Source organism: Rutidosis leptorrhynchoides, chromosome 5, assembly GCF_046630445.1.
Source record: "Rutidosis leptorrhynchoides isolate AG116_Rl617_1_P2 chromosome 5, CSIRO_AGI_Rlap_v1, whole genome shotgun sequence".
Classification (NCBI taxonomy): Eukaryota; Viridiplantae; Streptophyta; class Magnoliopsida; order Asterales; family Asteraceae; genus Rutidosis; species Rutidosis leptorrhynchoides.
The window spans coordinates 234,554,303-234,579,371 of NC_092337.1; the positions used below are offsets into that span (position 1 = coordinate 234,554,303).

General features: G+C 34.7%; 1 protein-coding gene across 1 annotated transcript; it reads left to right on the forward strand.

Annotated features, from left to right (window-relative positions):
* The first annotated feature begins 590 nt into the window (after positions 1-590).
* Positions 591-2,622, forward strand: LOC139849301 (aquaporin NIP2-2-like). The gene is made up of 5 exons (XM_071838958.1): positions 591-719; positions 886-1,110; positions 1,867-2,061; positions 2,157-2,218; positions 2,367-2,622. The coding sequence occupies exons 1-5, from the start codon at positions 591-593 to the stop codon at positions 2,620-2,622; spliced, it is 867 nt and encodes a 288-aa protein (XP_071695059.1).
* Positions 2,623-25,069: the final 22,447 nt, after the last annotated feature.

Sequence of the window (25,069 nt, forward strand, 5' to 3'; positions counted from 1 at the left end):
ATACTGGTATTTTGTTTGCTTCACCAAAATGATTAGTATTTTACTGTTTTATACGAAGGATTCTATTGGACATCCAATGTTGATATTTTCAAAGACATTGCAACGTTTATGAGAATATTTTTTGAAGATAGAAGCAAAGTTAACCCACTCAACCCTTCCGGAAACCAATTTCTGCCCACACCATAAACATTTCACGCCATTTTTATGCACTTTTTAGGCATAAATAATCTTCGTGTGATAACTTGATGTAACACCTATTTCCAATATCTTGCTTACTGTATAAAATGATTGTTCAACTTTTTAAAAGAAATCATATTTAAGTATATCACTTCATACATGTCAACCACTAGCTCATTTGTTCTGCAATTATAATGGAACTTAAGATCAGCAAGATCCTTTTTTGGTAACTCTTTGTATCAGGATCTTTACGCGTATTTAATCTGCTAAAAGTTCTTTTGATTAGAAGCAAAGTGGAAGGTGCATTGCATATAATATAACATATACACACACTCTAATTTTCTAGTTACAAATCATCACAGCTTTACTTGCATTCGCCTCGTCCTTGATTGTATCTATTAAACATAAATAACATGTCGACAGCACAATCTAGTAGTGGCATAAATGAGGTGTCTATTATCACAACAGAAACACAAGAAGACCAACGAATCAAAGCCACTTCGTGCTTTCAAGTTTACTATCCGCCATTTTTTCTTCGTAAGGTAATGCACCATATTTTTTAAGCTGTCAGTACTGAATTATTCACATGGTGTAATGTGAAATCAGGAAGACAAAAATATTTGTCTTAGGCTTCAAAATAAGAAGCTGAAAATCTTTAGTAAACGTTGGACACAACATTTACACAATGTTTGAACATTTAATTGTCAGGTGGTGGCGGAGATTGTGGCGACGTTTTTGTTGGTGTTTGTTTCATGTGGGTGTGCAGTACTTGGTACTGGCAACGAACCGAAGGTGTCTCAACTTGGTATTTCGGTTGCAAGCGGTCTGATTGTGACAGTTATGATTTATGCGGTTGGACATATCTCAGGTGCACATATGAACCCTGCAGTCACCATAGCTTTTGCAAGTGTTGGACATTTCCCTTGGAAACAGGTACCATTTACTGTAGTAACTAACCAATACTCAAATACAATATCTTTTTTACAAATCGACATGACTATCGTCCAAATATTGGCGATGTTTTAGTAACGACACATGTAAGACTTGAACCCACAAACTCTTGAGTGGCCTAGTTAACAGAGCTATCCAGAGATCAGTACAACCGATTCACAAGTAAACCAACAAACAAGCCCTATCCAACAACAGCCTAAACAAACGTATTCCCCATATTGTTAGGCCATGGCCCTTTGGTCATTAATTGCCAAATTTTGACCAGAGTTGGATCCAGTGTATAACTGGGTCAACTGCCCCGACGACCTAACCTTTTTATATGTTAGAGTTCGACGTCTTAAGTTATTATATTTTTTTCAAAAACTTTAAGGTTTTGTCCCCGTCCAAAAAAATTAATGGATCGACCACTGATTGTGACAAATATAGTCCTCGCGATGGTAGCCTTATGGTTGGGGGACATGCAGCATACCGCGGCGGTCATGGTTCAATCCCTGCCCCATGTCCCTTTAAGCATGGGTTACACGATTTTCCTCTCACATGTTGGCCGTGGGACCAGTCGGTGTGGGGCCGCCAGAGGGTCGGTTTACCCTTTTTTTGTGACAAATATAAGCATGTGTTTTTGGGGACACTTAAGCGCCCAATAGTAGTTGGCATTAATCTCTCATATGATCTGATCTTTAATGTACATACTAATACTAATGTACGTAGTTATTTATACAAAAATTTGTCGACCAACAGGTTCCTTTCTACGCAACAGCACAATTAACAGGATCTATAGCAGCTTCATATACTCTAAAGATACTTTTACAACCAACGAAATATATAGGCATAACCACACCTTCAGGGACCAACTTACAAGCTCTGATTATGGAAATCATTGTAACTTTTACAATGATGTTTGTCACTTCAGCCGTAGCCACAGATTCTAAAGCAGTATGAACATCAATGCTTGTTTCACATTTCACACATAATTAAAAAAGTTAATAATTATTTTTTTTGACAAAAGGGAAAATTCATAATGTTTGCAGGTAGGAGAGCTAGCAGGTATCGCAGTTGGATCAGCAGTATGCATCAATTCAATCTTAGCAGGGTAATCAAAAAGCCTAACATCTTATTTAATTAACTAAACAGTAAACGGATAAGGTTTTTTTGGTTGGATAAAAATTGACTAAATTACTAATATTACATGTGTAACTGACAAATGTACTTACATACGTAATATGTATGTATGTTTTAAGGCCTATATCAGGAGGATCAATGAACCCAGCGCGTAGCATTGGGCCAGCAATAGCTAGCAACATGTATAAGGGTATTTGGGTGTATATCATTGGCCCGATGACAGGAACAATGTCAGGAGCCAAGTGCTACAGTTTCATTCGAGCTACAAATGAACCTGCAGATAATTCAATTTCTTCATTGAAGAATCGCAGGATGATAAGCAACATAAGCAACAATGAACATGTTACTGTAAAAGATCATCTAGGGTCTCTTTGATACAACTAGTCAACTATATATTAGTTAGATACATCATAATTTCTTCCAATGGGAGCACGATAACTACAAATTAGTGTTATATCAACCAAACAGTTCAAATATAACTTGTAACTGTTGAATTAGTAATCACCCTAGTCACTGAATGTTTAATAAAATGGTTTTTTTATTTCTTTTTTGTCATTTCTCAAGGGTTATTTATTGTTTATATTATTTTGAAAGTTCTCGGAGAACTGTTAGGCCGTTAGGGTTTAGGACCCAACAATAAGAATGATTTTCAGAAAAATCACCCTCCCACAAAGACAAACGAAGACAATAACAAAGAAAATAAGAACGCGATAATTTAACGTGGTTATAAGTAATCAAGGGTTGATTAATTTAATCTACGGACCAAACTAGAGAGATTTTATTGATAGATTTTATGATACATGGTATGGGTTACATTAGGGGGTTTATATAGGCATAACATAACAAGGAAACAACTTAGGGACCAAGAAAACTCGATTTTGGAATCTTTGGCCGACCAGCTCCCGATTCACGATCGCGAGGCTCTCCGTGCCTTTATTCTCGCAATCGCAAGATATGTCCCAGCAAAATCTCCAGTCGCGAATTCAGCTTTCCATCTCGCTAACTCTTCTCCACGCAGCACTCGCGACCGTGACTTTCATACTCGCGGTCGCGAGTCTTGTGTTTCTCCGTTTTGTTCAAACTACTTCACTCCAACAATCTCCCACTTGAAGGATACTTTAACAAAACCCAATCTTCGTCAACCCAACACTAACCAAGATTGTCAAACCACCATACATACCGTCAATATGCCATTTGGGACACGCACACTCATCACATACGTCAAATGAGTAGACTTTCGATGCAAGGGCTTCAACACTTCTTGTTAGACTCGAACCACCATCTCTCTATTTCTCTAGTAGGTCATCTTCTCTCATCAATTCATGAGAAGACCGGTTGAGGCAATGCAAAACTTCAACTTGCCCGTTCGTCACCACCTTAGTAAGCATATCCGCGGGATTCTTCGGGATTCTTCGAACCAAGGACTTTCTTCAAAATTAAAGTACCATTTATTATATGTTGTCAAATAAAGTGATACCTCAACTTGATGTGTTTCATACGACTATGAAACACCGGATTCTTCCCAAGATGAACCGCACTTTGATTATCAAAATACAAGACACAATAGTCATGTCTTTTGCCCAACTCATCTAAGAAGTCCTTCAACCACACAAGTTCTTTAGTAGCTTCCGCAATAGCCATGTATTCGGCCTCCGTTATTGATAAAGAAACACTCCTTTGTAGTCTAGACATCCAACTGATTGTCGTCTTCCCTATTGTGAAAACATAACCCGTAGTGCTTTTTTCCGAATCATCACATCAACCCAAATTAGCATCCCCATAACCTTTAAGTATTCCATTATTTTTAGTGAAACAATCCCATTTTAGAAGTACCTTTCAAGTAACGAAGCAACCATTTGACCGCTTCCCAATGCTCTTTCTCCGGATTAGACATATAACGGCTTACAACTCCCACCGAATGGGAAATATCTGGTCCCGTACAAACCATGGCATACATAACACCACCCACGACCGATGCATACGGAACCTTCTCCATCTCCGCCTTGTCTTCTTCCGTTTTAGGTGATTGACTTTTCGATAACCTTATTGAGCTACCCAAAGGCATAGATTGAGCCTTTGAATCCTCCATGTTAAACCTCTCTACTACTTTCTCAATGTATTTAATATGATACAAGTATAGAGTACCTTTCGCACGATCACGCACAATACTCATACCAAGTATTTTCCTAGCACCACCAAAGTCTTTTATCTCGAACTCAGAGGAAAGTAATCTCTTCAACTTGTTGATATTGGACATGTAAGAACTCGCAAGCAACATATCATCAACATTGAAATGTCCCGTTCATATTGATTATAAACGTTCCATATTAATTGATTTCGTCGCGAGGTTTTGACCTCTATATGAGACGTTTTTCAAAGACTGCATTCATTTTTAAAACAACCATAACCTTTATTTTATCCATAAAGGTTTAAAAAGCATTACGTAGATTATCAAATAATGATAATCTAAAATATACCGTTTACACACGACCATTACATAATGGTTTACAATATGAATATATTACATAAAAAATAAGTTTCTTGAATGCAGTTTTACATAATATCATACAAGCATGGACTCCAAATCTTGTCCTTATTTTAGTATGCAACAGCGGAAGCTCTTAATAATCACCTGAGAATAAACATGCTTAAAATGTCAACAAAAAATATTGGTGAGTTATAGGTTTAACCTATATATTATCAAATCATAATAATAGACCACAAGATTTCATATTTCAATACATATCCCATATATAGAGATAAAAATCATTCATATAGTTTGAACACCTGGTAACCGACATTAACAAGATGCATATAAGAATATCCCCTATCATTCCGGGACATCCATCGGACATGATAAAACAACATCGAAGTACTAAAGCATCCGCTACAACGGATGGGGTTTGTTGGGCCTAATAGATCTATCTTTAGGATTCGCGTCAATTAGTAGACTGGTTTACTAATTCTTAGGTTACCAAGTAAAAAGGGGCATATTCGGCTTCGATCGTTCAACCATAGAAAGTAGTTTCATGTACTTGTGTCTATTTTGCAAAACATTTATAAAGCTGCATGTATTCTCATCCCAAATATATCAGATTTTATAAGTGGGACTATAACTCACTTTCAAAGATTTTTACTTCGTCGGGAAGTAAGACTTGGCCACTGGTTGATTCACGAACCTATAACAAATATGTACATATATATCAACGTATGTTCAAAATATATTTACAACATTTCTAATACCTTTTATTGTTTTAAGTTTATTAAGTCAGCTGTCCTCGTTAGTAACCTACAACTAGTTGTTCATATTTAGATGTACAGAAATAAATTGATATATTATCTTGACCCAATCCATGACCCAGTGTATACACGTCTCAGGCTAGATCACAACTCAAAGTATATATATTTTTGGAATCAACCTTAACCCTGTATAGCTAACTCCAACATTACTGCATATAGAGTGTCGATGATTGTTCCAAATAATATATATAGATGGGTCGATATGATATGTCAAAACATTTGCATACGTGTCTATGGTATCCCAAGATTACATAATATATTAGAATATATGTATTATACAATATAAGTTAGCTAGAATATGATTAATATAGATTTGTTACCAATTTTGACGTAGCTACAACAAGTAAAAATATCCAATCTTGTTTTACCCATAACTTCTTCGTTTTAAATCCGTTTTGAGTGAATCCAATTGCTATGGTTTCATATTGAACTTAAGTTTATGAATCTATACAGAAAAAGTATAAGTTTATATTCAGAAATACAGGTTACAAGTCATTTTTGTAAAGGTAGTCATTTCAGTCGAAAGAACGACGTCTTGATGACCATTTTGGAAAACATACTTCCACTTTGAGTTTAATCATGATTTTTGGATATAGTTTCATGTTCATAAGAAAAATTATTTTCCCAGAAGAACAACTTTTAAATCAAAGTTTATCATAGTTTTTAATTAACTAACCCAAAATAGCCCGCGGTGTTACTACGACGGCGTATGTCCGGTTTTAAGGTGTTTTTCGTGATTTCAGGTTTTAAATCTTTAAGTTAGAATATCATATAGATATAGAACATGTGTTTAGTTGATTTTTAAAGTCAAGTTAGAAGGATTAACTTTTGTTTGCGAACAAGTTTAGAATTAACTAAACTATGTTCTAGTCATTTCAAGTTTAAACCTTCGAATAAGGTAGTTTTATATATATGAATCGAATGATGTTATGAACATAATTACTACCTCAAGTTTTGTGGATAAACCTACTGGAAATGAGAAAAATAGATCTAGCTTCAAAGGATCCTTGGATGGCTTGAAAGTTCTTGAAGCAGAATCATGACACGAAAACAAGTTCAAGTAAGATTTCCACTCGAAATAAGATTGTTATAGTTATAGAAATTGAATCAAATTTTGAATATGAGTATTACCCTGTATTATAAAGATATCTTACTGTAAATAAGAAAGATTTCTTGAGGTTGGATGATCACTTTACAAGATTGGAAGTAAGCTAGCAAACTTGGAAGTATTCTTGATTTTATGAAACTAGAACTTATAGAATTTATGAAGAACACTTAGAACTTGAAGATAGAACTTGAGAGAGATCAATTAGATGAAGAAAATTGAAGAATTAAAGTGTTTGTAGGTGTTTTTATTCGTTGGTATATGGATTAGATATAAAGGATGTGTAATTTTGTTTACATGTAAATAAGTCATGAATGATTACTAATATTTTTGTAATTTTGTGAGATATTTCATGCTAGTTGCCAAATGATGGTTCCTACATATGTTAGTTGACTCACATGGGCTGCTAAGAGCTGATCATTGGAGTGTATATACTAATAGTACATACATCTAAAAGCTGTGTATTGTATGAGTACGAATACGGGTGCATACGAGTAGAATTGTTGATGAAACTGAACGAGGATGTAATTGTAAGCATTTTTGTTAAGTAGAAGTATTTTGATAAGTGTCTTGAAGTTTTTCAAAAGTGTATGAATACATATTAAAACACTACATGTATATACATTTTAACTGAGTCGTTAAGTCATCGTTAGTCGTTACATGTAAATGTTGTTTTGAAACCTTTAGGTTAACGATCTTGTTAAATGTTGTTAACCCATTGTTTATTATATCTAAAGAGATGTTAAATTATTACATTATCATGATATTATGATATATTAATATATCTTAGTATGATATATATACAGTTAAATGTTGTTACAACGATAATCGTTACATATATGTCTCGTTTCGAAATCATTAAGTTAGTAGTCTTGTTTTTACATATGTAGTTCATTGTTAATACACTTAATGACATGTTTACTTATCATTTATCATGATTAAACATAGTGTATCAATATCTTAATATGATTCATATGTATTTAGTAAGACGTTGTTATAACGATAATCGTTATATATATCGTTTCGAGTTTCTTAATTCAATAAACTCAATTTTATGTATATAACTCATTGTTAAAATACCTAATGAGATACTTAATTAACATAATATCATGTTAACTATATATATAATCATATATATGTCATCATATAGTTTTTACAAGTTTTAACGTTCGTGAATCACCGGTCAACTTGGGTGGTCAATTGACAATATGAAACCTATGTCAATTAATCAAGTCTTAACAAGTTTGATTGCTTAACATGTTGGAAACACTTAATCATGTAAATAACAATTTCATTTAATATATATTAACATGGAAAAGTTCGGGTCACTACAGTACCTACCCGTTAAATAAATTTCGTCCCGAAATTTTAAGTGCGAGTATTTCTTCTTCATCTGATCTTCTCGTTCCCAGGTGAACTTAGGTCATCTACGAGCATTCCATCGAACTTTAACAATTGGTATCTTGTTTTGCTTAAGTATTTTAACCTCACGATCCATTATTTCGACCGGTTCTTCGAAGAATTGAAGTTTTTCGTTGATTTGGATTTCGTCTAACGGAATAGTAAGATCTTCTTTAGCAAAACATTTCTTCAAATTTGAGACGTGGAAAGTGTTATGTACAGCCGCGAGTTGTTGTGGTAATTCAAGTCGGTAAGCTACTGGTCCGACACGATCAATAATCTTAAGTGGTCCTATATACCTTGGATTTAATTTCCCTCGTTTACCAAATCGAACAACGTCTTTCCAAGGTGGAACCTTAAGCATGACCATCTCTCCAATTTCAAATTCTATATATTTTCTTTTAATGTCGTCGTAGCTCTTTTGTCGACTTTGGGTAGTTTTCAACTGTTGTTGAATTTGGATGATCTTCTTGGTAGTTTCTTGTATTATCTCCGGACCCGTAATCTGTCTATCCCCCACTTCACTCCAACAAATTGGAGACCTGCACTTTCTACCATAGAGTGCTTCAAACGGCGCCATCTCAATGCTTGAATGGTAGCTATTGTTGTAGGAAAATTCTGCTAACGGAAGGTGTCGATCCCAACTGTTTCTGAAATCAATAATACATGCTCGTAGCATGTCTTCAAGCGTTTGTATCGTCCTTTTGCTCTGCCCATCAGTTTATGGATGATAAGCAGTACTCATGTCTAGACGAGTTCCTAATGCTTGCTGTAATGTCTACTAGAATCTTGAAATAAATCTGCCATCCCTATCAGAGATAATAGAGATTGGTATTCCATGTCTGGAGACGACTTCCTTCAAATACAATCGTGCTAACTTCTCCATCTTGCCATCTTCTCTTATTGGCAGGAAATGTGCTGATTTGGTGAGACGATCAACTATTACCCAAATAGTATCAAAACCACTTGCAGTCCTTGGAAATTTAGTGATGAAATCCATGGTAATGTTTTCCCATTTCCATTCTGGGATTTCGGGTTATTGATGTAGACCTGATGGTTTCTGATGCTCAGCTTTGACCTTAGAACACGTCAAACATTCTCCTATGTATTTAGCAACATCGACTTTCATACCCGGCCACCAAAAATGTTTCTTAAGATCCTTGTACATCTTCCCCGTTCCAGGATGTATTGAGTATCTGGTATTATGAGCTTCTCTAAGTACCATTTCTCTCATATCTCCAAATTTTGGTACCCAAATCCTTTCAGCCCTATACCGGGTTCCATCTTCCCGAATATTAAGATGCTTCTCCGATCCTTTGGGTGTTTCATCCTTTAAATTTCCCTCTTTTAAAACTCCTTGTTGCGCCTCCTTTATTTGAGTAGTAAGGTTATTGTGAATCATTATATTCATAGCTTTTACTCGAATGGGTTCTCTGTCCTTTCTACTCAAAGCATCGGCTACCACATTCGCCTTCCCCGGGTGGTAACGAATCTCAAAGTCGTAATCATTCAACAATTCAATCCACCTGCGCTGCCTCATGTTCAGTTGTTTCTGATTAAATATATGTTGAAAACTTTTGTGGTCGGTATATATAATAGTTTTGACCCCATATAAGTAGTGTCTCCAAGTCTTTAATGCAAAAACAACCGCGCCTAATTCCAAATCACGCGTCGTATAATTCTGCTCGTGAATCTTCAATTGTCTAGACGCATAAGCAATAACCTTCGTTTGTTGCATTAATACGCAACCAAGACCTTGCTTTGAAGCGTCACAATATATCACAAAATCATCATTCCCTTCAGGTAATGACAATATAGGTGCCGTAGTTAACTTTTTCTTTAACAATTGAAACGCTTTCTCTTGTCCATCCTTCCATTCAAATTTCCTCCCTTTATGCGTTAATGCAGTCAAGGGTTTTGCTATTCTAGAAAAATCTTGGATGAACCTTCTATAGTAACCAGCTAGTCCTAAAAATTGGCGTATATGCTTTGGAGTTTTCGGGGTTTCCCATTTTTCAACGGTTTCAATCTTTGCTGGATCCACCTGAATACCTTCTTTGTTCACTATGTGACCGAGGAATTGAACTTCTTCCAACCAAAACGCACACTTTGAAAACTTACCGTACAATTTTTCTTTTCTCAGCAACTCTAGCACTTTTCTTAAATGTTCTTCATGCTCTTGATCATTCTTCGAGTAAATAAGTATGTCATCGATGAAAACAATGACAAACTTGTGAAGATATGGCCTACACACTCGGTTCATGAGGTCCATGAACACAGCTGGTGCATTCGTCAACCCAAACGGCATAACCATAAACTCGTAATGACCGTAACGCGTCCTAAAAGCAGTCTTTGGAATATCATCCTCCTTCACCCGCATTTGATGATATCCAGAACGTAAATCGATCTTCGAATAAACCGACGAGCCTTGTAGTTGATCAAATAAGTCGTCGATTCTCGGTAATGGGTAACAGTTCTTGATGGTAAGTTTGTTCAACTCTCGGTAGTTGATACACAACCTGAATGTACCATTTTTCTTCTTGACAAATAGAACAGGAGCTCCCCATGGTGATGTACTTGGTCGAATGAAACCATGCTTTAAAAGTTCTTGTAATTGGCTCTGAAGTTCCTTCATTTCGCTGGGTGCGAGTCTTTATGGAGCACGAGCTATTGGTGCAGCTCCCGGTACAAGGTCTATTTGAAATTCAACGGACCGGTGTGGAGGTAGTCCTGGTAATTCTTTCGGAAATACATCGGAAAATTCTTTTGCGACAGGAACATCATTGATGTTCTTTTCTTCGGAATTGATTTTCTCGACCTGTGCTAGCACAACATAGCAACCTTTTCTTATTAGTTTTTGCGCCTTCAGGTTACTAATAAGATTTAACTTCGCGTTGCTCTTTTCTCCGTACACCATTAAGGGTTTTTCTTTTTCTCGTATAATGCGAATTGCAATTTTGTAACAAATGATCGCTGCTTTTACTTATTTCAACCAGTCCATACCGATTATCACATCAAAACTCCCTAACTCTACTGGTATCAAGTTAATCTTAGATGTTTCGCTAACCAGTTTAATTTCTCGATTCCGACATATATTATCTACTGTAATTAATTTACCGTTTGCTAATTCGAGTAAAAATTTATTATCCAAGGGCGTCGGTGAACAACTTAGTTTAGCACAAAAATCTCTACTCATATAGCTTCTATCCGCACCCGAATCAAATAAAACATAAGAAGATTTATTGTCAATGAGAAACGTACCCATAACAAGCTCCTGGTCTTCCTGCGCTTCTGCCGTATTAATATTGAAAACACTTCTGCGGCCCTGCCCATTAGTATTCCCCTGATTCGGGCAATTTCTACTAAAGTGGCCCGGTTTTCCACATCCAAAACAAACAATGGCGGTATTATTTGTTCCGACATTATTTGTTCCTTTAGTTCTGTTATGCATTGGTCCGTAGATTTCGCACTTCTTCGCGTTATGACCATTTCTTTTACACCTGTTACAAAATGTCGTGCAGAACCCCAGGTGATGCTCTTCACATCTTTGGCATGACTGTTTTTGGTTTTTGTTGCCATTGTTGTTATTGAGATTGTTGTTGGGATTGTTATTGTTGTTGCTGTTGTTGTTGTTGTTGTTGTTGTTGTTGTTGTTGTTGTTGTTATTGTTATTGTTGTTATTGTTGTTGGGCCGGTTATTGTAGTTGTTGTTGGGACGTTTGTTGAAGTTGTTGTTGCGATTGATGTTGCGGTTATTGGGATAGTTGTTGCGATTTTGGTTGTGATTGTTGTTGTTGTATTGGTGACTCTTGTCATTGGTTTCTTCCCACTTTCTCTTGACTTGTTTCATGTTAGCCTCTTCGGTCGCCTGCTCTTTAATCCTTCCTTCGATCTGGTTCACTAATTTGTGAGCCATTCGACTTGCCTTTTGTATGGAGGCGGGCTCGTGTGAACTCACATCTTCTTGAATTCTTTCCGGTAACCCTTTTATAAATGCGTCGATCTTCTCTTCTTCGTCTTCAAACGTTCTGGGACACAATAGGCACAATTATGTGAATCGTCGTTCGTACGTGGTGATATCGAACCCTTGTGTTCGTAATCCTCTAAGATCTACCTTGAGCTTATTGACCTCGTTCCTAGGACCATACTGCTCATTCATCAATTGCTTGAATGCTGACCATGGTAGTGCGTAAGCAGCATCTTGTCCTACCTGCTCGAGATACGTATTCCACCACGTTAATGCCATACCTGTGAAGGTATACGTAGCGTACTTAACTTTATCCTCTTCAGTACACTTACTTATGGCAAACACCGATTCGACCTTCTCGGTCCACCATTTCAATCCAATTGGTCCTTTGGTTCCATCAAATTCCAAAGGTTTGCAAGCAGTGAATTCTTTGTAGGAGCATCCTACACGATTTCTTGCGGAATTAGTTCCACTGCTAGATCCAGAGTTATTGTTATTTTGCATTGCAGCCTGCACTGCGGCTATATTCGCAGCAAGGAAAACACGGAAGTCTTCCTCACTCATGTTCAAGTTCTGACGAGTCGCCGGTGCCATTTCCTTCAAAATAGCCAAAAGAATTGAGTTAATCATATAGAATTTAAGAGTAGTCAATAATATTTCATAGCATAATATGAACTTATTTATAAAAGCTTTTTCTTCATATTAGCATTTTATAGTTTTAATTCAGGTAGTACCTACCCGTTAAGTTCATACTTAGCAGCTATTATACAATTCAACTACTACGATTCTATATGAAAAACTTATTACAATAATATTTCGCGTTCAAACTTTATACAATATTTTACAAACTTATAATACTGCTATAATACATATAGGATGAAATATAGCACATAATAACTCTGCTACTCGGCAGCTATGAAGGCAATTCTAGTTAATACGCAAGTTGTTCAGCAAAAGAAATAAAGACACGTAATTCATAAGTCCAGAAACAAGTCATGCATTCAGGTTTTACTAAGACGACTTCCCATCATTGATCTTGTGGAAAATAAACGTTATGACCATTGGCTAGGCAGCATGTTGTAATGTCATCAAAAGGACGAGGGTTTCGTAATGTCCAACAGCCTCGTAATAATCTAAAAACCTTGTTTCTCACCCCAACTACTGAATCCGTCACTTGTGGGAAGGTTTTATTAAAAAGCTGCAATCCGATGTTCTTTTTCTCACTTTGGTAAGAAGCGAACATCACTAAGCCGTAAGCATAACATGCTTCTTTATGTTGCATGTTAGAAGCTCTTTCTAATTCACGAAATCCTATGTTGGGATATGTTGAGTCAAAATAGGTTCTTAACCTGTGGCGTAAAATTGCATTTGGGTTCCCCGCATTTAACGCTTTAAAGAAAACACGGCGTAACTTACGATCTCCCCAATGTGATATACCCCACCTATCAAAGGAAAGCCTTTTATAAACTAAGGCATTTTTGAAAAGTCTTTCAAATGTTTGACAAGTCAATTTTGCCATAACTAAATGTGCTGATGAATTCTGACTGACTCTAGACAAGATTTCCTCAATCATATCCTCTGGTAGGCTTCTAAAATATTCGGTTGTCTACCATTAACGTCCATTTTGTTTTTATACTGTAAAATAGACAAGGATTAGATTCGTAAACGATAATTAACAAACAATACAAGCAATTTTTACATAGAACATAAAAGTACAAGTACACTACAATACATATAATACACAACATGATTACAACCCTCTAATCTGAATCATTGGTTTCTTCTTCTTCAGACTTGGTTCGTTTTCCTAATTTTCTAGGAATATATGGCGTTCCTCTAATACGAGCCGTCGTTTTCCACAATGGTTTAGAAAAACCTGGTGGTTTAAAGGTTCTCGGGTCATTGTTACATTTTAGGAAATACGGATGTTGCTGATACATATAAAGTTCATCGGGGTTGGAATCGGGTTTCTCTATTTTTATACCTTTTCCCTTATTATTTTCTTTCGCTTTATTAAATTGGGTCGAGGTAATTTCTATAACATCATCGGAATCCTCATCGGGATCCGATTAATCGGAAAATTCATAATCTTCCCAATATTTTGCTTCCTCGGTGGAAACACCATTGACCATTATTAACTTTGTTCCGTTGGTTGAGGATTTTCTTTTATTTAATCGATTTACTATAGGTATCAATATTTCTTCCTCCGGAACCTCTTCTTCTTCCGGTTCCTCCTCTTCTGATTCCTCTTCTTCCGGTTCCTCTTCTTCCGGTTCCCCTTCTTCCGGTTCCTCTTCTTCCGGTTCCTCTTCTTCCGATTCCTCTTCTTCCGGTTCCTCTTCGGGAATTTGTGAATCTTCCCAAATTATATTCGACTCTTCATTATTATTAGGTGAGTCGATGGGATTTGTACAAGTGGTAGACATCTATCACACAATATCAAACACATTAAGAGGTTAATATATCACATAATATTTACATGTTAATAATATATAGTTTCCAACAAAAGTGTTAAGCAATCGTTTTTAAAGAAAAAACGGTCAAAGTCCAGACTCACTAATGTATCCTAACAAACTCGATAAGACACACTAATGCAAATTTCTGGTTCTCTAAGACCAACGCTCGGATACCAACTGAAATGTCCCGTTCATATTGATTATAAACGTTCCATATTAATTGATTTCATCGCGAGGTTTTGACCTCTATATGAGACGTTTTTCAAAGACTGCATTCATTTTTAAAACAACCATAACCTTTATTTTATCGATAAAGGTTTAAAAAGCATTACGTAGATTATCAAATAATGATAATCTAAAATATACCGTTTACACACGACCATTACATAATGGTTTACAATATGAATATATTACATCAAAAATAAGTTTCTTGAATGCAGTTTTACATAATATCATACAAGCATGGACTCTAAATCTTGTCCTTATTTTAGTATGCAACAGCGGAACCTCTTAATAATCACCTGAGAATAAACATGCTTAAAACGTCAACAAAAAATGTTGGTGAGTTATAGGTTTAACCTATATATTATCAAATCATAATAATAGACCACAAGATTTCATATTTCAATACATATCCCATACATAGAGATAAAAATCATTCATATAGTTTGAACACCTGGTAACCGACATTAATAAGATGCATATAAGAATATCCCCTATCATTCCGGGACATCCATCGGACATGATAAAACAACATCGAAGTACTAAAGCATCCGCTACAACGGATGGGGTTTGTTATGCCTAATAGATCTATCTTTAGGATTCGCATCAATTAGTAGACTGGTTTACTAATTCTTATGTTACCAAGTAAAAAGGGGCAAATTCGGCTTCGATCGTTCAACCCTAGAAAGTAGTTTCATGTACTTGTGTCTATAACTCACTTTCACAGATTTTTACTTCGTCGAGAAGTAAGACTTGGCCACTGGTCGATTCATGAACCTATAACAAATATGTAGATGTATATCAATGTATGTTCAAAATATAATTACAACATTTCTAATACGTTTTAATGTTTTAAGTTTATTAAGTCAGCTGTCCTCGTTAGTAACCTACAACTAGTTGTTCATAGTTAGATGTACAGAAATAAATTGATATATTATCTTGACCCAATACACGACCCAGTGTATACACGTCTCAGACTAGATCACAACTCAAAGTATATATATATTTGGAATCAACCTCAACCCTGTATAGCTAACTCCAAAATTACTGCATATAGAGTGTCTATGGTTGTTCCAAATAATATATATAGATGGGTTGATATGATATGTCAAAACATTTGCATACGTGTCTGTGGTATCCCAAGATTACATAATATATTAGAATATATGTATTATACAATATAAGTTATCTAGGATATGATTAATATAGATTTGTTACCAATTTTTACGTAGCTACAACAAGTAAAAATATCCAATCTTGTTTTACCCTTAACTTCTTCGTTTTAAATCCGTTTTGAGTGAATCCAATTGCTATGGTTTCATATTGAACTTAAGTTTATGAATCTATACAGAAAAAGTATAAGTTTATAGTCGGAAATATAGGTTACAAGTTATTTTTGTAAAGGTAGTCATTTCAGTCGAAAGAACGACGTCTAGATGACCATTTTGGAAAACATACTTCCAATTTGAGTTTAATCATGATTTTTGGGTATAGTTTCATGTTCATAAGAAAAATCATTTTCCCAGAAGAACAACTTTTAAATCAAAGTTTATCATAGTTTTTAATTAACTAACCCAAAACAGCCCGCGGTGTTACTACGACGGCGTATGTCCAGTTTTAGGTTGTTTTTCGTGATTCCAGGTTTTAAATCATTTAGTTAGAATATCATATAGATATAGAACATGTGTTTAGTTGATTTTAAAAGTCAAGTTAGAAGGATTAACTTTTGTTTGCGAACAAGTTTAGAATTAACTAAACTATGTTCTAGTGATTTCAAGTTTAAACATTCGAATAAGGTAGTTTTATATATATGAATCGAATGATGTTATGAACATCATTACTATCTCAGGTTTTGTAGATGAACCTACTGAAAATGAGAAAAATAGATCTAGCTTCAAAGGATCCTTGGATGGCTTGAAAGTTCTTGAAGCAGAATCATGACACGAAAACAAGTTCAAGCAAGATTTCCACTCGAAATAAGATTGTTATATTTATAGAAATTGAATCAAAGTGGGAATATGAGTATTACCTTGTATTAGGAAGATATCTTACTGTAAATAAGAAAGATTTCTTGAGGTTGGATGATCACTTTACAAGATTGGAAGTAAGCTAGCAAACTTGGAAGTATTCTTGATTTTATGAAACTAGAACTTATAGAATTTATGAAGAACACTTAGAACTTGAAGATAGAACTTGAGAAAGATCAATTAGATGAAGAAAATTGAAGAATGAAAGTGTTTTTAGGTGTTTTTAGTCGTTGGTATATGGATTAGATATAAATGATGTGTAATTTTATTTACATGTAAATAAGTCATGAATGATTACTAATATTTTTGTAATTTTATGAGATATTTCATGCTAGTTGCCAAATGATGGTTCCCACATGTGTTAGGTGACTCACATGGGCTGCTAAGAGCTGATCATTGGAGTGTATATACCAATAGTACATACATCTAAAAGCTGTGTATTGTATGAGTACGAATACGGGTATATACGAGTAGAATTGTTGATGAAACTGAACGAGGATGTAATTGTAAGCGTTTTTGTTAAGTAGAAGTATTTTGATAAGTGTCTTGAAGTCTTTCAAAAGTGTATGAATACATATTAAAACACTACATGTATATACATTTTAACTTAGTCGTTAAATCATCGTTAGTCGTTACATGTAAATGTTGTTTTGAAACCTTTAGGTTAACGATCTTGTTAAATGTTGTTAACCCATTGTTTATTATATCTAAAGAGATGTTAAATTATTACATTATCATGATATTATGATATATTAATATATCTTAGTATGATATATATACAGTTAAATATTGTTACAACGATAATCGTTACATATATGTCTCGTTTTGAAATCATTAAGTTAGCAGTCTTGTTTTTACATATGTAGTTCATTGTTAATACACTTAATGACATGTTTACTTATCATTTATCATGATTAAACATAGTGTATCAATATCTTAATATGATTCATATGTATTTAGTAAGACGTTGTTATAACGATAATCGTTATATATATCGTTTCGAGTTTCTTAATTCAATAAACTCAATTTTATGTATATAACTCATTGTTAAAATACCTAATGAGATACTTACTTAACATAATATCATATTAACTATATATATAATCATATATATGTCATCATATAGTTTTTACAAGTTTTAACATTCGTGAATCACCGGTCAACTTGGGTGGTCAATTGACTATATGAAACCTATTTCAATTAATCAAGTCTTAACAAGTTTGATTGCTTAACATGTTGGAAATACTTAATCAAGTAAATAACAATTTCATTTAATATATATTAACATGGAAAAGTTCGGGTCACTACAAACATACAATAACAAAATGATATAAGAAGACTTGAATTTCTTCAAGTAGCAACAATGATCGGCTTCATATCTTAAGAAATCAATCTTCTTCATAAACGCATCATACTTCAAGTACCTTTGCCGAGGTGCTTGCTTCAATCCATACAAACTTTTGTTTATCTTACAAACCCACTTCTCTTTACTCTTTACCTCAAAGCCCTCGGGTTGCTTCATATAAATCTTTTCATTAAGATCTTTGTGTAAGAATGTGGTCTTCACATCTAGTTGCTCAATATGTATGTCCTCGGATGCAGCTATACAAATTACCAACCGAATAGTAGTCATCTTAACTACCGTTGAAAATATCTCGTTGTAATCAACTCCTTCCTTTTGTTGCCTTGACCACCAACCGAGCCTTTTACCTTTTGCTGCCATCCAACTCATTCTTGATCCGATACACCCATTTCTTTTGCAATGCCATTTTATCATGAAGTAATTTCACTAGTGACCAAGTTTTATTCTTCTCAAGTGACCCCATCTCTTCTTTCATGGCAAGCTTTCATTGTATGGATTCTTGCGATTGTCTCGCCTCAAAGTAAATCTCGAGTTCACCATTCGGTATAGAGCAAGTAGTTTGTTGATGAAAAATACCTAGGATTAGGCTTGAGCACTCTAGTAGAGCATAAAAATGTAGGAGCAACCGGTATGGTTGGACCGACTTCATTAGCATCCTCCTCATCACTAGAACTCCCACTATGTTCAAAACTATCACCACTTTCCGAACCATCTTCATCATTAGCACTTTGTGTCTCCTCAACATTAATCGGCAATTCATTGTTACCTATACTCCCACTAGAACCTTCAAAAGTAATATAATCCAGCTTAGGACTCCCCATTTCCGATTTTGCATAAACTGAATCTTCATCAAAGGTAACATCACGAGAACAAATTACTTTTCTAGCCTCGTTATCCCAACATTGATAACCCATCTCATCCGAACCATAACTAATGAAAGTATACCTATTTGACTTAGCCTTAAGCTTGTCTCTATCCGCATCATTGGTCTTCACATATGCATTGCACCCAAAGATTCTAAGATGGCCATAACTCACCTTTTTATCTATTGATTAAATAAGCCGTCGTATTAATCACATTCGCCCTAGGCAAACCTGCATGTAGTCTCATACTTGTAGCCCTTTGAATGTTCGATTCATACATTCGGACACCTCATTGTGTTGCGGTGTCTCCAGTACCGTCTTTAACATCTTAATACCGAGCTTTGCACAATGGTCTTTAAACTCAAGACTACCATATTCTCCTCCATTATCCTACTTTAAGCACTTCACCTTTAAGTTAGTTTCATTTTCCGCCATAGCTTTCCACTTCACAAAAGTATCAAATACATAGGATTAGGTTTAAGAAAATAAACCCATACCTTTCGAGTGGAGTTGTCAATGAAGGTGTGATATAGCCAAAATGGACGGTTTTATTCGTGCGGTGTCGTTAGGTCGTAGGGCGTCAGATTCAGTATAGCATGCAGAGATTTTCGTTTAATTTATATTTTGCGGGGCCTAAATTTACTTTTACTTTCTAAAGTGTAGAAGGTGAAGTTAACCTAGTGTCATTTTTTATGCTGATTAACGAATTGAAGATCAAGTGGATAACTGTCTTTTAGTTAAATTACCTAGATAAAAGATAGTAGTTGATTTTAGCTAAAGGTCCTAAATGCAGAAAAGTAAATAAAGTGGAAGGATATTCGGAGTATGCAGATCAGGGAAATATTGACCAAGATATCAGAGTTAGGTTAGGGAAAGGTAATTATGATTATTTTAAGACTATGCTTGGAATTATGTAGATCTGGATGGATGAGGAAATTACACAGACCTACTTAACTCTGAACTCTCAGAGTTCTCTTTGAGCAGTGAGAAGTATGTCACTTGGTCGTATAACTGAAGTGTAACAATACCTCGAAGGTTATCCTCAGTAGAGTACTAGATTTATTAGTGAGTTAAGCTCTAATCCTAAACCTCGTTATCAGTTTAGGTAACTGAATAACAACATGCCGTGTTGATTGAACACTGATCACAAACGGAAGGAATCCATCGGTTTAAGTTGGAAAAACCTTAGATGAAAACTAACAACCATTCCATCATACTAATGAGATCATAACAAATCAAGCATTATACAGCATTACAGTTAACATACTGATAGTAAAGTAGATAGAAACCTAATGAATATCTAAACAGTTGATATGACTAAGACCTAGGGCAATAATCAGACAAGAACATGCAATAGGCTTGGGTCATATAGTAAAGGCACTAACTAGATCTTAACAGATCCTAAGAGGTCTCTTCGGAATAGTCAATAGGCATACTAGGTCATTCATGTCTCAATTTCTAGGTTCCGTGTCCTAAAAGTGCATTAGATGCCTCTCGGGTACTCCGGCCATACCGAGTTCATAGAATCTTCAGATACAGTATAACCAGGGGTCTTAATCATATGAAGTAGCTAATTTCATATAGGTGGACAAGTCCTGATCACAACCTAAGTTGGTCAATCCTTAAGATGCTAGGATACAAATCTATCAGACTTCCTAGTTCAGTATTATAACAGTAATCGTACTAAATTAACATAATTACGCTAACCCAAACTTCTATCATGGCAACATACAGATAAATTAAGCTATCATGGCAATATCGGAACGCACTATTAAACATAAAAAGTTAGAATACATGTTTAATACAAAAGACAAGCGTTTCGGATAAAAACCTAAAAAGGGAGAACAAATCTGCCCGAGATCGTAGGGACTCGCCAGGATATCCTGTGGAAAATAAAAGCTAAGCTAACTACTACTAAAACTAACTAAAAGATTGAAAATATAAATTGAATTGCAAGTTGAGTGTGTCTTGGAATGGATGGAGAAGGCCCTTTAAATAGACTTGGTTTTTTCCAGAATACGACTGGCAGGCCGTATGGCAGCCCATTTGGTGGCCCGTATTTGGCAGCTCGTTTTTATGGCAAGCCGTATGGTAGCCCGTTTGGTGAGCCGTATTTGGCAGGCCGTTTACATAATGGCAGGCCGTATAGTAGGGCGTTTGGCAGGATTTTCTTTTACTTAACCGTTTTATTATTTCCCCCACCGGTTCTATTTCCTCCTCCGGTTCCTCCTCTTCCGGTTCTGATTCTTCTTCCGGTTCTGATTCTTCTTCCGGTTCCTCTTCGGGAACTTGTGAATCAGTCCAATATATATTCGACTCTTCATTATTATTAGGTGAGTCAATGGGATTTGTGCTAGAGGTAGACATCTATCACACAATATCAAACATGTTAAGAGATTAATATATCACATAATATATACATGTTAATAATATATAGTTTCCAACAAAAATGTTAAGCAATCATTTTTAAAGAATACACGGTCGAAATCCAGAGTCACTAATGCATCCTAACAAACTCGATAAGACACACTAATGCAAATTTTCTGGTTCTCTAAGACCAACGCTCAGATACCAACTGAAATGTCCCGTTCTTATTGATTAAAAACGTTCCATATTAATTGATTTCGTTGCGAGGTTTTGACCTCTATATGAGACATTTTTCAAAGACTGCATTCATTTTTAAAACAAACTGTAACCTTTATTTCATAAATAAAGGTTTAAAAAGCTTTACGTAGATTATCAAATAATGATAATCTAAAATATCCTGTTTACACACGACCATTACATAATGGTTTACAATACAAATATCTTACATCGAAATCAGTTTCTTGAATGCAGTTTTTACACAATATCATACAAACATGGACTCCAAATCTTGTCCTTATTTTAGTATGCAACAGCGGAAGCTCTTAGTATTCACCTGAGAATAAACATGCTTTAAACGTCAACAAAAATGTTGGTGAGTTATAGGTTTAACCTATATATATCAAATCGTAACAATAGACCACAAGATTTCATATTTCAATACACATCCCATACATAGAGAGAAAAATCATTCATATGGTGAACATCTGGTAACTGACATTAACAAGATGTATATATAAGAATATCCCCATCATTCCGGGACACCCTTCGGATATGATATAAATTTTGAAGTACTAAAGCATCCGGTACTTTGGATGGGGTTTGTTAGGCCCAATAGATCTATCTTTAGGATTCGCGTCAATTAGGGTGTCTGTTCCCTAATTCTTAGATTACCAGACTTAATAAAAAGGGGCATATTCGATTTCGATAATTCAACCATAGAATGTAGTTTCACGTACTTGTGTCTATTTTGTAAATCATTTATAAAACCTGCATGTATTCTCATCCCAAAAATATTAGATTTTAAAAGTGGGACTATAACTCACTTTCACAGATTTTTACTTCGTCGGGAAGTAAGACTTGGCCACTGGTTGATTCACAAACCTATAACAATATATACATATATATCAAAGTATGTTCAAAATATATTTACAACACTTTTAATATATTTTGATGTTTTAAGTTTATTAAGTCAGCTGTCCTCTTTAGTAACCTACAACTAGTTGTCCACAGTTAGATGTACAGAAATAAATCGATAAATATTATCTTGAATCAATCCACGACCCAGTGTATACATATCTCAGTATTGATCACAATTCAAACTATATATATTTTGGAATCAACCTCAACCCTGTATAGCTAACTCCAACATTCACATATAGAGTGTCTATGGTTGTTCTGAAATATATATAGATGTGTCGACATGATAGGTCGAAACATTGTATACGTGTCTATGGTATCTCAAGATTACATAATATACAATACAAGTTGATTAAGTTATGGTTGGAATAGATTTGTTACCAATTTTCACGTAGCTAAAATGAGAAAAATTATCCAATCTTGTTTTACCCATAACTTCTTCATTTTAAATCCGTTTTGAGTGAATCAAATTGCTATGGTTTCATATTGAACTCTATTTTATGAATCTAAACAGAAAAGTTATAGGTTTATAGTCGGAAAAATAAGTTACAAGTCATTTTTGTAAAGGTAGTCATTTCAGTCGAAAGAACGACGTCTAGATGACCATTTTAGAAAACATACTTCCACTTTGAGTTTAACCATAATTTTTGGATATAGTTTCATGTTCATAATAAAAATAATTTTCCCAGAATAACAACTTTTAAATCAAAGTTTATCATAGTTTTTAATTAACTAACCCAAAACAGCCCGCGGTGTTACTACGACGGCGTAAATCCGGTTTTACGGTGTTTTTCGTGTTTCCAGGTTTTAAATCATTAAGTTAGCATATCGTATAGATATAGAACATGTGTTTAGTTGATTTTAAAAGTCAAGTTAGAAGGATTAACTTTTATTTGCGAACAAGTTTAGAATTAACTAAACTATGTTTTAGTAATTACAAGTTTAAACCTTCGAATAAGATAGCTTTATATGTATGAATCGAATGATGTTATGAACATCATTACTACCTCAAGTTCCTTGGATAAACCTACTAGAAATGAGAAAAATAGATCTAGCTTCAAAGGATCCTTGGATGGCTTGAAAGTTCTTGAAGCAGAATCATGACACGAAAACAATTTCAAGTAAGATTTCCACTCGAAATAAGATTGTTATAGTTATAGAAATTGAATTAAAGTTTGAATATGAATATTATATTGTATTAGAAAGATAACCTACTTTAAGTAACAAAGGTTTCTTGATCTTGTATGATTACTTGGAATGGATGTAGAAAACTTGGAAGTAAACTTGCAATCTTGGAAGTACTCTTGATTTTATGAAACTAGAACTTTTGGAATTTATGAAGAACACTTAAAACTTGAAGATAGAACTTGAGAGAGATCAATTAGATGAAGAAAATTGAAGAATGAAAGTGTTTGTAGGTGTTTTTGGTCGTTGGTGTATGGATTAGATATAAAGGATATGTAATTTTGTTTTCATGTAAATAAGTCATGAATGATTACTCATATTTTTGTAATTTTATGAGATATTTCTTGCTACTTGCCAAATGATGGTTCCCACATGTGTTAGGTGACTCATATGGGCTACTAAGAGCTGATCATTGAAGTGTATATACCAATAGTACATACATCTAAAAGCTGTGTATTGTACGAGTACAAATACGGGTGCATACGAGTAGAATTGTTGATCAAACTGAACGAGGATGTAATTGTAAGCATTTTTGTTAAGTAGAAGTATTTTGATAAGTGCCTTGAAGTCTTTCAAAAGTGTATGAATAAATATTAAAACACTACATGTATATACATTTTAACTGAGTCGTTAAGTCATCGTTAGTCGTTACATGTAAGTGTTGTTTTGAAATCTTTAGGTTAACGATCTTGTTAAGTGTTGTTAACCCAATGTTTATAATATCAAATGAGATTTTAAATTATTATATTATCATGATATTATGATGTATGAATATCTCTTAATATGATATATATACATTAAATGTCGTTACAACGATAATCGTTACATATATGTCTCGTTTCAAAATCATTAAGTTAGTAGTCTTGTTTTTACATATGTAGTTCATTGTTATTATACTTAATGATATGTTTACTTATCATAATATCATGTTAACTATATATATATATATATATATATATATATATATATATATATATATCCATATATATGTCATCATATAGTTTTTACAAGTTTTAACGTTCGTGAATCACCGGTCAACTTGGGTGGTCAATTGTCTATATGAAACCTATTTCAATTAATCAAGTCTTACCAAGTTTGATTGCTTAACATGTTGGAAACACTTAATCATGTAAATAACAATTTCATTTAATATATATATAAACATGGAAAAGTTCGGGTCACTACAAGTAGCATGTACAGACATGGCAGCTGAGTGAACTGAGTGAACTGAGGCCCATGTGGAATGCCTGGGCATAGCTTGTCATGTTGGCTGAACATGGCGCGCTAGCCTAAATGAAGATGGGCCCAGAGTACTGCGTGGCATCCCCTCGTTCTGGAGGTATGCTCTCAGAGCTTTGTAGAGTCTCTGCTGATCTCTGAGTAGTGCCCATGCAACATCAAGGTCATTCAAAGTGGCTCCGTAGTGTAT